This window comes from Stenella coeruleoalba, assembly GCF_951394435.1.
Source record: "Stenella coeruleoalba genome assembly, chromosome: 18".
In the NCBI taxonomy this organism is placed as follows: Eukaryota; Metazoa; Chordata; class Mammalia; order Artiodactyla; family Delphinidae; genus Stenella; species Stenella coeruleoalba.
This window is the reverse complement of record NC_137164.1, coordinates 17,887,559-17,901,291: the sequence shown is the minus strand read 5'-3', so window position 1 is coordinate 17,901,291 and position 13,733 is coordinate 17,887,559. Positions and strand designations below refer to the sequence as shown.

At 39.6% G+C, this 13,733-nt stretch overlaps 1 protein-coding gene across 1 annotated transcript in view; it reads left to right on the top strand.

Annotated features, from left to right (window-relative positions):
* The window catches only part of LOC307176897 (histone-lysine N-methyltransferase SETDB2-like), an 81,052-nt gene that overhangs the window by 55,454 nt on the left and 11,865 nt on the right, over nt 1-13,733 (top strand). The window contains exons 13-14 of the mRNA XM_079903415.1: nt 742-863; nt 9,784-9,891. Coding sequence (XP_079759541.1) covers nt 742-863; nt 9,784-9,891 — 230 coding nt within the window. The remainder of the gene's footprint in view (nt 1-741; nt 864-9,783; nt 9,892-13,733) is intronic.

The window sequence follows — 13,733 nt, the reverse complement described above, 5'->3', positions numbered from 1 at the left end:
GAAATGTTAAATGGATGCTTGTGGCCAAATTAATAGCAAACTAATAGGTTAGAGAAGATTGCCTCTCACCCATGCACCCAGTGGATATTGGGAACAGCTGGCTTTTTTCCCCCTGTCTCTTCCCTGTTCTTCCTAGCTCTCCTTCTCTTAAACTTCTTTCCTTTCTTTATTCCGCTCTTAAAAAAAAAAAACTCCTGCCTTCGTGTATCTTTCTCTCCTAATTTATTATAATGCTAGATTACAGCACATTTAAAGTATATTGCTCATTTACTTCTTTAATTCACCCCAAATTTATTTATTTATTTTCCCAAATTTATTTTTGAATATAGTATGATATAGGGATCTAAATTATTTTTTACAGGTAGTTAATCAGAGCATTATTTCTTGAATACACCATTGTTTTCTTGTTGATTTATAATGTCAGTAATCATTATTGAGAGCTTACTATGGGCAAGGCAATGCTTTGAGAGCTTTGTATTTAAATTCCTGCTTATGTTTCTTAAGTAAAGGTTTTCCTCATGTTTAGACATTTTAAATGAAACATTTTTTTCTTTTCTTTCATTAAGCCATTAAGAAAATACAAAGTTACTTTTCTGCTTGGGTCCCAATTTTTTTTCTCCCTGGGAGTTGAGACTCTCTCATAAAACAAGTTCCCTGCCCTCTACTTTAAGATGGGTGGAGGAGTTGCAGACACCAAGAAATTCCACTTTTCCATTTCTCATCAGGGATGTTACTTTATAGGTGTCTTTCAGGTTGCAGAAAGGTTGCAAAAAAGGATATGCGCACTTTGCCCCAAAGACCTCGAGTGTAGTGTCCTGTACTTTGCACAGTCAGAGAATATAGCTGCTCATGAAAACTGTTTGGTAAGTTACTTGAAAACACATGAGTCCTTTTAGGGAAGGACATACCAAAATAGATAAATGTACTCTGGATACAACAAAGAGTAACACGTTGGCTGCCCATGGCTTGGGCTTTTTTTTTAATGAAAGCTTCTTTATTTCTTTCTTTATTTTTTGGCTGTGTTGGGTCTTCGTTTCTGTGTGAGGGTTTTCTCTAGTTGCGGCGAGCGGGGGCCACTCTTCATCGCGGTGCGTGGGCTCCTCACTATTGCAGCCTCTCTTGTTGTGGAGCACAGGCTCCAGATGCACAGGCTCAGTAGTTGTGGCTCACGGGCCCAGTTGCTCTGCAGCATGTGGGATCCTCCCAGACCAGGGCTCGAACCCGTGTCCCCTGCATCGGCAGGCAGACTCTCAACCACTGCGCCACCAGGGATTTTAAGTGGGGATTTGGGGAGCATATTTTTCCCTTTTTAAAGTTTCAGATCTTAACACCTTATGATTACTTTCAGTTTTATTTATAACTGATCAAACACACAAAGAATTATGATGAAGTTCCTTTAAAGATACTTTAATTATTTCAAATATAACAGATACCCATAGACACTTCACCCAGATTTATAAAATCATGATAGTATATGATACTTGCCTCAGCTTGATTTTTTTTTTAAGAAAAAAAAAAACATAGATAGTTAAGGACTCTCTCTTCTCTCTGTTCCCTTCTCTCCACCCCTCCCCAGAGGTAATTGCCATCACAAATTCGGTGTTTCTTATTATCTTGTGTTTTTAATTTTATGCTCCCACCACGTTTAAGTATTTATAAACAAATATATTGTTTTACATGTTCTTGGACTTTATAGAATTTCTATCAGATTCTGTAGATTATTGATATATATCCATGTTGATAAATGTAGTTCTAATCTTTCATTTTAAATGTTATATTATTCCATTTTATGACTATAATCACCATTAAAGTATTCTGTGAATGACCATTTATGGTTTTCCAGTTTTTTATGTTACTGACCAGCTGTCATAAATATCCTTGTATAGGTCTCCTAATTCACGGGAGAATTTCTCTGGTCTAGGGCACTTAGAACTGCTGGACACAGGAAGGGAACATTTTGCACCTCACTAAATGTGCCAGATTGCTCTCCAAAGGGATCGTACCAAGTTTGACTTCCACTATTTTGGAGTTTGCTTCTCTTCTTCCTTGTCAACACTTGATTCTATGAGATTTATTTTATTTTTTGGTATGGTAAAAGTATGTTTAATTTTGAAAGAAATTGCTGAACTGTCCTCCACTGTGGCTGTACCATTTTATATTCCCACCTGCAATGAATGAGAGTTCATGTTGTTCGTATTTTTTTTAATTTTATTTTATTTATTTATTTTTATACAGCATGTTCTTATTAGTTATCTATTTTATACATGTTAGTGTATATATGATGTTCATATTTTAATTTGTAATTCCCTGATGACATATGACATGTGGTGTTGAGCATCTTTTCATATACTTATTTGCCATTTGTATATCTTCTTTGGTGTTGTCTGTCCAGATCGTTTGTCCAATTTTTAATTGGGTTGTTATTGTTTAATTGGGTTTATTGGGTTGTCTTATAATTAACTTTTAGGAGCTCTCTATATCTTGGATACAAGTCCTTTATCAGATATATTTTACCAATATTTTCTCCTAATCTGTGGCTTTTCGTTTCATTCTCTTTACAGTGCCTCCCTGGATCTGTGGTTTGGTGTCTGTTATGATACTATGAGATTTTCATGTTTTCCTCTCTGATGGGTGTGAGATGGTCTCTCGTTGTTATTTGCATTTGCAGTTCCTAGATTACTTAGTGAGCTTGCACCTCGTTTGCTGTGCTCCTGTGTGGTTCTTTTTTCGATTCTGTGACTTGTGTTCATAGACTACACTTTATCTTTGAGATCTTAGTTTTGCTTATATGTATTTATTCACATATAAATAAATTCTAATGCTTTATTATATATGTTTGCTTTTAATTTTATTTATGGTGCTTTCTGTCATACAGAAGCTTGTGATGTAATTAACATTCATCATTATTTTCCTTTATAATTTGTAGGATTTTTCCCCTAAGAAATTCTTTTCTGAACTAAGGTTCTGTCTTTATTCCAAAACGTTTAAAAATTTTGCTTTTCTCATTTAGCTTCTTGATCCAACTGGGATTTATTTGGATTATAGTGTAAAGTACAGACCTACTTTTAGTTTTTTTTTTTATGCGATTAACCACCTTCCCCAGCACTATGATTGAAAAATCTATCCTTTCCTCACTGATTTGTAGTGATAATAATGATAACTGTTGTTATTATTTGGTGTTCACTGTGTAAGGTAATGTTCTGGGAGCTTAACCTAGGAGCTCTGGGAGATTAACAGGATTAACTGTTAATCCTCACAACTACCCTAAGAGGTAGGTATTATAATTATGCCCAAACTAAAGGTGGAACAACTGAGGCACAGAGAAATTAAATCACTTGCCCAAGGTCACAGGGCTGTAAGTGACTGAGCCAGGACTCTCACCCAGCTATCTAGTTTCAAACCCTCATGCTAATCTGTTGCTCTAACAGTATTGTCATACGTGCACAGATCTCTTTCTGGCTCTCCATTCTCTTCCATTGGTCACTTGTGTATTCCTGAGCTGGTACAACACTCTTTTTTTTTTCTTTTAAACAAAACTCGCATTTTATTTAGGTTGAAATAAACTATACGAAATTGATTTTCTTCACCAAAAATAACAAGGAATATTTTCTGTATTATTCCTAGATAAACCACAAAACACTTATTTTTGTAGGTTTTCTAGGTTTTGCTTGTAAATCAAGATGAGGCAGTAGATACAGTCATGGAAAAAGAAGAAAACAGACAAATCAGTTGTCAGTATCCATGGCCTCTGATCCTGTCTTGACCATGAAACAGAAGTGTTCAATGTATACCTGCCAAAAAGCTTATGAAGATGTAGGCTCAGTAAAGGAATGTAAACAGCAAGAACCAGATGTGGAACAACAATGGCAGGCTCTTCCATTCAAACTTTAACTATAACTTGTTCCTTTAACTTCATTTGATAAAGATAGAATCTACACTGAAATCCTTGTTTGGCGAGCTCACACGTTTCTCTTACAATCTGATAATTTTCTTAACTGTCCCTTACAGATTTTTAACAGCATACTTAAAACTCCTACTATTCAAAAGTCAGTCATGAGCTTCATTGTAATGTTTTATGAAACGTATTCCTTCCTCCGATACCTCCTCAAAATTTATTTCTTCAAATTGCTGATAACTCAATACCTGACAGTTGGATCCACAGTGATGTTATGTCTAAAATGACTTAACTAATACGATTCCAAAGTGCCATTAGCAGAGATCACACAGAGTGTAACATGGTACTCTCAATGCTATCTTTTGGAAGAATAGTTAGGTCTCCAAAGCATGAGAGTTCAAACAGGCCATCTAAACAGGCAGATTATCAGTGACTAATGAGCTGGTACAACACCCTTAATTACCATGATTTTATGATAAACCCTGGCTTTTTTTTTTTTTTTGCGGTACGCGGGTCTCTCACTGTTGTGGCCTCTCCCACTGCGGAGCACAGGCTCTGGACGCGCAGGCTTAGTGGCCATGGCTCACGGGCCCAGCTGCTCCGCGGCATGTGGGATCCTCCCGGACTGGGGCATGAACCCGTGTCCCATGCATCGGCAGGCAGACTCTCAACCACTGCACCACCAGGGAAGCCCAGGTCTTCTTTTATGAATTTCAAAAATGTCCAACAATTTTTTTTCTATAGAGGTCTAGAACTTTGGGTTAGGCCTATTCCTGGGTTTGTTTTTTTGTTTGTTTTGTTAATACATTTTTTTAAAAAAATTTATTTATTTTTGGCTGCGTTGGGTCTTCGTTGCTGCACGTGGACTTTCTCTAGTTGCGGCTCTAGGCGCACAGGCTTCAGTAGTTGTGGCACATGGGCTCAGCAGTTGTGGCTCTTGGGCTCCAGAGCGCAGGCTCAGTAGCTGTGGCGCACAGGCTTAGTTGCTCTGTGGCATGTAGGATCCTCCCGGACCAGGGCTCGAACCCGTGTCCCCTGCATTGGCAGGCGGACTCCCAACCACTGCGCCACCAGGGAAGTCCCTGTTAATACATTTTTAAAGTGAGCTATTATTGGTATACACAAAAACTGTCAATTTTTATTTATTTTTTATCTCATCCAACGATCTTGCCAAACTCTCAAATCTAAAAGTCAGATTCACCTGGATATTTTATTTGGACGATCCTCATCTTTAAATAAAGATGACTTTTCTTCCTTTAAATTTTTGGGCCTCTTAATTTCTTTTTCTTATTTTACTGCATTTTTCTAGAACATTGTGTTATAGTGGTGATTAAAAGCATTTTAGTGAGCCTTGTCTTGTTTTTTATATTACTGGGATGCTTCTAGGTTTTATCATTAAATTTGTGCATACTTTTTAATACTTTTACTTTATTAAAATTAGGAAGTTTCCTCTTATTTCTAGCTTGCTACAAGTTAAAGTATTGAATATTATGAAATGCTTTTTTCTGCATCTATTGTAATGCTCTTCTGGCTTCTTTCACTCTCTTTCTCTGGCCATGCACAATGCTAGATGCTTTATTTTTTTTTTTAATTTATTAATTTATTTATTTTGGGCTGTGGTGGGTCTTCGTTGCTGCGTTCGGGCTTTCTGTAGTTGCAGCGAGCGGGGGCTACTCTTCGTTGCGGTGTGCAGGCTTCTCATTGCTGTGGCTTCTCTTGTTGCAGAGCACAGGCTCTAGACGTGCGGGCTTCAGTAGTTGTGGCTCTCGGGCTTAGTTGCTCGCAGCATGTGGGATCCCCGGACCAGGGCTTGAACATGTGTCCCCTGCATTGACAGGCGGATTCTTAACCACTGCGCCACCAGGGAAGTCCGATGCTTTATTTTTTATATACACAACTTTTTTTAATCTCAAACTTACAGAAAAGTTGCACATACAGTACAAAGTACCTTTTTTGTTGGAACTGATGAAAGAAATATTCACATATTTAGATATAGGGAAGTCATTCTGGCTTATACATGAGTTAACTTGAATTTTATGCTAACTAAAATAGCCTGTTTGTGGCCTATCGAATATACACTGTACATTTGCTTTAATTATTAGAGAAAAGGACACATTGACCAGAAGTAAAGAATGCCCATGTTAAAAATAAAGATTATATGCCCCTCCTCCTGGGATGCCAATGCTGGTACTCCTTTGATGATAAAACTCCCTTCCCAGGTTCCAAGGCCATACTGAGTCACTGTGTACATGCTAGTCTGTTCTTTTTTTTTTTTTTTAATGTTGAAGAAATGTAACCCTGACTCGTTTATTGCTCTTTGTTCTGACAAGATATAAAACTGTGCTGGAAACAGTGCTTCTCCAGAGCAGTTTCTCAGAGTAATCTGGGAAGTGGGCTTCTAGGGTAGTCCTCAGTTTGGCTCAAATAAAACTCTTTTCTATTCTTATTATAGACTGTTTAGTGATTATTTTTGTTTACAGAACCATTTGAAATTAATTTGAGACATGATGCGTTATCTTTCCTGAATACTTCAGTATGTATTTTATACAAAGGACATTCACATAATCACAATGTAACCATCAAAATCAGGAGTTTAATATATTACTACGATCTAATCCTCAAACCACCCAGGTTTCAGGTTCAAGTGTCCTAATAACTTTATAACAAAAGATTCCGATTCACAGGTTACATTTGGTTTTCATGTCTCAAATTTTCTCCTTTTAATCTGTTAGTGATAAATTATGTGCTTGTTTATTTTCTGCTGTTAAACCATTCGGAGATTAACACTATTTGATTGTGATGTTTTATTCCAATATACTGTTAATGTTAATTTGCTATTTTTAGTTAACGTTGTCAGTATAATTTACATTTAAAAATCACCCATTTTGGGCTTCCCTGGTGGCGCAGTGGTTGAGAGTCCGCCTGACGACGCAGGGGACACAGGTTCGTGCCCCGGTCCGGGAAGATCCCACATGCCACGGAGCGGCTGGGCCCGTGAGCCATGGCCGCTGAGCCTGCGCGTCCGGAGCCTGTGCTCCAAAACGGGAGAGGCCACAGCAATGAGAGGCCCGCGTACCGCAAAAAAAAAAAAAAGCACCCACTTTACGTGTACAGTTCAGAGAGTATTAAGTCATGTATTTACCAACGTAACCACCACCACCATCAAGATGTAGAACATTTCCATTACCCCAGAAGGTTCCCTCATGCCTCCTTGCAGCCACTTCCTCCCCACCCCAGCTTCTATAGCTTGAGCCTGTCTTTCTCATCTCACATGAAAGGAATCCTACAGTATGTATTCTGTGTGTCTGGCTTCTTTTGCTCATTACAGTATTTGGAGATTCATCCATGTTGTTTCTTGTATGTGTATTTTGTTCCTTTTTATTTCTGCACAGTATTTCATTGTATGGCTCTATCACAATTTGTTTATCCACTTGCCTGTTGATAGACATTAATTCCAGTTTGAAGACACTAGGATAAATCTGAAGATCTGAATATGTGTCTTCATGTGGACATACACTTTTTTTGTGTTATAGTCACTAATTTTTTTAGATTCCACATATAAGGGATAACATGCAGTATCTGTCTTTCTCTGTCTGACTTATTTCGCCAAGCATAATACCCTCCACATCCATCCATGTTGTTGCAAATGGCAAACTTTCATTCTTTTTTATGGCTGAATAGTATTCCATTGTATGTATGTGTATGTGTGTGTATGTATACATATATACACACACACACACACACACACACACACACACACACACACACACTTCATCTTCTTTATCCATTCATCTGTTGATGAACACTTAGGTTGCTTCCATACCTTGGCTACTGTAAATAATGCTACTATGAACACTGAGGTGCATATATCTTTTTGAATTCGTGTTTTCATTTTCTTTTATGTATACCCAGCAGTGGAATCGCTGGATCACACGGTAGCTCTATTTTTAGTTTTTTGAGGAACTCCATACTGTTCTCCACAGTGGCTGCACCAGTTTACGTTCCCAACATCAGTGCAGGAGGGTTCCCTTCTCTCCACACTCTCAACAACATTTGTTTGTGTCTTTTTTGACGATGGCCATTCTGACAGGTATGAGGTGATATCTCTTTATGGTTTTCATTTGCATTTCTCTGATGATTAGTGATGTTGGGCATATTTTCATGTGCCTGTTGGCCATCTTATATCTTCTTTGGAAAAATGTCCATTCAGGTCTTCTGCCCATTTTTTAATCAGGTTGTTTTTTGATGTTGTATGAGCTGTTTGTATATTTGGTGTTGTATGAGCTGTTTGTATATTTGATGTTGTATGAGCTGTTTGTATATTTTGGATATTAACCCCTTACCGGTCATATCGTTTGCAAATATTTTCTCCCATTCAGTAGGTTGTCTTTTTGTTTTTTCAATGGTTTGTTGATGCAGAAGCTTTTAAGTTTAATTAGGTCCCAGTTGTTTATTTTTGCTTATGTTTTCCTTGCCTTTGGAGATAAATCCAAAAAAAAAAATTGCTACGATTTATGTCAGTGTTCTGCCTATGTTTTCTTCTAGGAGTTTTATGGTGTCCTGTCTTACACTTAGGTCTTCAATCCATTTTGAGTTTATTTTGGTATATGATGTGAGAAGATGTTCTATTTTCATTTTTTAACATGTAGCTCTCCAGTTTTCCCAGCACTACTTATTGAAGAGACTGTCTTTTCTCCATTGTATACTGTTGCCTTCTTTAAATGTGGACAGTAATGCTTTTATTTCTTGAGTGAACACCTATAAGAGGAATGCTGGGTCAAAAAGTAAATGTAAAAGTAAAGGTAATTGCATCATTTTACACTTCTACAACAATGTGTAAGAGTTTCATTTGCTCCACACCCTCATTGATACTTGGTATTTTCAGTCTTTTTAATTCTAACCAGTCTAGTGAGTGTGTATTGGTATCTCATTGTGGCTTTGATTTGTCTGAGGGTTAATGATTTTGAGCATCTTTTCACGTGCTTATCCACCATTTGTAACTCTCCTTCTCTGAAGAGTCTGTCCAGGTTTTTTGCCCATTTTTAACTGAATTATTTGTCTTACTGAGTGGCAAGAGTTTTCCCTATATTCTCGATATAATTTTTTTGTCAGATATATGAATTGTGAATATTTTCTCCCAATTTCTGGCTTGCCTTTTTGTTTTCTTAGCAATGTCTTTCAAAGAGCAAAACGTTTTAATTTTGGTGAATTCCAACTTAATAACTTTTTCTTTATAGTTTCTGCTTTTTATAAGAAATCTTTGCCTGTGCCAGTGTGAAAAATTTTTTATCTTATGTTTTTCACGCCCTTTATTATTTAAGTGTATGTGTAATGTTGATCTTTCATTCAGAGGTAGTTTGGATTCTTTTGGTTTCAAGAAGCTTTTAGAAGCGCGAGCCAACCTAAATATAAAAGGGGCTTTGCAATAAGTTGCAGGGGCAATTTTTGGCTCCTGAAGACAGGCACACAGGTGGGTATAAGAAACAGGAGCTGGGAAGCCATCAGGAACCCAGGATTTCCTCTCTAGCCCTCATTTTTGTTTTCCTCTCTTTGTTGACTGACTTGCTCTGACCATGTGGCTCAGAGCCTGTTTTAGTCCCCTAGGATAGGGACTTTGACTGGCCCAGCTTGGGGTCAGGGCCCCGACCAGGTCCAGTTAGCCACTGGGGGTCAGGGTTATGCAGTATAAAACATGTCTGGGGATCAGGACAACTCCCAAAGAAAAGCAGGGTGACTTGAGATCTGCTCACACACGCCAAAAGGTGGTCACTGTTCTACGCGCAAGCCATCTTCCACTCCTGGTGAGTACTTTTTGGTACCATTTTCTGACTTGCAGCTTTCAACATTACTTTGCGCATACTCTGGCTTTTTCTTTTCCCAATCTGCAGCTGTATTCCTCGGCGCTTGTGGAATGTGAGGATCATGATCCGTTCAATCATGATAGAAATTTTGATGTGGAATCGGTAAAGAAAGAAGTCAAGAGAGGAAGGAAGTTGGTAAGTATAAATGATTCTATTACTCAGGTGAACAGACCCTTGGTGATGCTTTCAAAAGAAAGTCTATTTGATTGATAAACCAGGGGATAGAGATGCAACGTGGAGAGCTGAAAGAAGTAGGACCTATATTGGAAACTTAGATTCAGTTGAATATTTTAATATTTTAAAATAAACTGCAATATGCTTCATCGGCAAAGTAGATATGAGTTAGAATGCTTTGGCTATAAGTGGAAGGAACAAACTGGCTTTAAAAAAAAAAAAGTGATGCTTATTTTCTTAACTTAGAGGAAAAATTGACTTCGCAGTTGGTTGATTCAGTGGCTCAATGATGGATCATGCCCATCATCCTTTCTGCCCTCCTGTCCACAACATCAGCTGGTCCCTTTGTGATCATAGGGTGGCCACAGGCAGCGGCTGAAGCATCAGGCTTTCTTGCTCTTATCACAAGAGAAAGTTCATCCCCAAGCATGGATTAAGAGCCCTTCTGAAAGTTTAATTAGGCCACACCCCTCTTTCTGCACCGATTGCTAGAGGCGACCATAACTAATCAGGATCTACCCTCGGAGCTGGGGTCAGCTCCCCCTGGGAAGGAAGAATGCTGAGTAGTTGCTCTACTGGGTCTGCTGTAGTAGACTCCCTCCGTGACAGGCCCTTCACAGCTTAATCAGTGGTACAGCAAGCGTGAGCGCTAACACCCTACCCACCACCACAATCCACAGTCAGGTTAGTGACCTGGAACAAACATTTTTTTAGTCCTTGCAGGATGTCAGCATATACATGGGCAATTTCCACATCGCCTGATGTGCTTTGAGAAACGTCAGCTTGGGCCGCTCAGTGAGCAGGCAGATCAGCACAGCTGGGGCTCAGGAAGCCTTCCTAGTTGGGAATGTAGGGGGGAATGAGGATGGGGACGGGGGAAATTCAGAGAGAGGGAACAGGGTGTGCAAAAGCGTGGAAGGCAAGAAAGAAGATGTGGCACATTCATGAAACCATAAGCATAGGACTGTCCCTGGCATTCTCTTCACTGACCTCATGGAATTCCACAGGATGTACTGGAAGGCGTGAAGCCATTCCCTGCCCTTAGATAATGAATTGACAGTTTTTCACTGTGATAGTGAATGCTGCAGAAAACATCTTTGTGCATTATCCTCGTGTGTTGGTTTGATTGGTGCTATACAGCACATTCCTAGAAGTGGAACAGCTGAGTCAAAGAGAATTCCCTTTAAAATCTTTGAAACATGCTGACAAACTATCCCCCAGAAAGACTGTACCACTTTATGCTTCTGTACATAGTGGATGAAAGAGCACTTCTCCCAGCCTGTGACGAAAATGAACATCTCAAACCTCGTTAATTTTTGCCGGTCTCAGAAAGTTTTCCCTTGCGTTTCCCTGATCACTGGAGAGGTTGCACGTTACCCCTCTTTAGTAATCATCCCAATCCTCCCAGTTCACCCAGCTCCAGCAGCTCTTCAGTGATCCCTGGCCACGGTCCAGCACAGCAGTCACTCCCTTGCAAACCCCCTGGACACCCTCCTCACTCACTGAGCAGAGCCCCAGCCTGGGGAAGTGTGTCTGTCTGATGTCTGCAGGAGCTGAGTAGCGCTGGTAGTTGAGCAGTTAACTGGAGAAAAACCCACAGATGTTTTGACTGATCTTAGATTCATGACCATAAACCTCAAACAGACAACCAGCACTTCATCCTCCACCCTCCACATTTACTCTTCCACATCCTATCATCTCTCTTTAAAACCTTGCTCCACCCCTACTTCTCCTTGCCAAGTTGAGGACTATCCCTGATTTTTTTTTTTTTTTTTTTTTTTTGGATAGACTTTCTTTTTTAGAGCAGTTTTAGGTTCACAGGAAAACTGAGGGGATGGTACAGAGAGTTCCTGTATTCCCCCTGCCCCTACACGTTCACAGTCTCCCCTTTATCAATACCCTCCACTAGAGGGGACATATGTTACAACTGATGAACCACATTGACACATCAGAAACACCCAAAGGCCATAGTTTACATTAGGGTTCACTCCTGGTGTTGTACATTTCTTTGCCAGATTCTTACTGAGAAAATGGAAGTGACTAGACAGGAACCCCTACTGTCCAAACCACTGCCCACCAGCCTGTCCCCAGACTCTCAGACTTCCGTCCTGTCAAAGCCAACCCTGCACATGGGCTTTGGAGCCGTCCTCCTTCCCTCCTTAAGGACTAGGTTCTTGCATTTTCCTCTACCCGCTCACATCAGTATCCCTTCTTTCTAATTGATTATTCTTGTCAGCATATAAACATGATCAACTGATCATGTCATCTTTAAAAAAAAAACCAAAACTCTCCCTTATACACAAAGAACTGGTCATTTACAGTGTCACTTGTCTGACCTTAGTTAACCTGTCAGCAGTATCATCACACAGTGGTCCCTGCCCTGCATCTTGAAGTAGTTCCTTCTTTTGACTTCCTGGACATACACTGCTAGTATGTCTTTTACCTTTCTGGCTGCTGCTTCTCAGGTGCCTTGGCTGTTTTTCCTCCTCTGCTCAACCTCTACAGTTTGGAGTGCCCAAGGCTCTTTCCTGGGCTCCTTCCTCAATCCGAACATCCTTCCTACATGACCTCATCCAGTTCCCATGGCTTCAATACCATTCTTATGCCGAGACTCTTATCTCCAGCCCCGATGACCAACCTGACATACCTACCTGGATAGGTAATAGCCTCTCATGTTAAACTGGCCGGAAAAGAATAGTTCCATCCCCTATACACTCATACACACGATCCATCCAAACCTGCTCACTTCTCCTCAGTAAACAGCACATCATTTGTCCGCCATCATCCCCGTTTGTATTCTCTTCCCATTTTTCTGTGGGCTATCAGCGTCTTACCCTTTATCTACTATGCAGCAAACAGTCTTTTCCCTTTTTTTAAATGGTATCTATCACCTTAAAAGTCGAGCTTAAATTTTTTATATAGTCAAATCTGTCAGTCTTTTTCTTTTTCAAGGTGTCTCCTGCCTTGCTTAGAAAGCCTCAGTACTGTCCTTTTCTTCTTTCTCTTATATTTTCTAATTTTTTGTAGCTTTTTAAAAATACTTATTTTTTATATAGTTAAAGCTTTAATCCATGTGGAATTTGGGAATATATTGTGAGGTAGGGATCTAACTTTTTTTCCTATACATATAGTCAGATGGCCCCCCAACATTAAATCATTCTTTGTGCTCTGACTTCAAATTCTGCCTTTTGCACAATCTAATTTCTCACCCACAATTAAATTTCCTTTATTTATATAGTTGCTTGTGCTGACCTTGGGATACTGTGTGAGCTGTCACCTCCTGTTTTGCTAGGTGGTTTCATTGTGCGCCGTCATTCAGCCAGAGCATGATATAAACCAGCTGTGGTCATGGCTCAGATTCCTCCAAACAGGTTTCTGTGGCCACGTACTCTCCTCCTAGCCATCTCTACGCCACCTTCCTAGCAGACCAATAGACTGATATATAAAAGCAAGAGATCAAATGAATTGAGCTAAGAAAAGAACTTATTCCTCAGGGGCTTTTTTGTTTTTGTTTTTGTTTTTGTTTTTTTACATTTTTGGCCTTTCTACATAGATGCCAAAGAGATTTCACTTCCTTTCTCTCACGTCTCCTCAGTAGTGCCTCTGTAAGACAGGCACTGTGATCCTCAGGGAGGAATTCGGGTCTAAGAGAGGGGAAGGGACTGGCTTGAGATCACACAGCTGTTAGTGGCACTGCCAGGAGCTGACCTTGGTCACAGGCTCAGTGTCCCCAACAGAACCTCTTGCCTAGAGCTGGACAGTGTTGCCAACCCTGCTTTTTAGAAATCTCTTTTAAAAAGAGA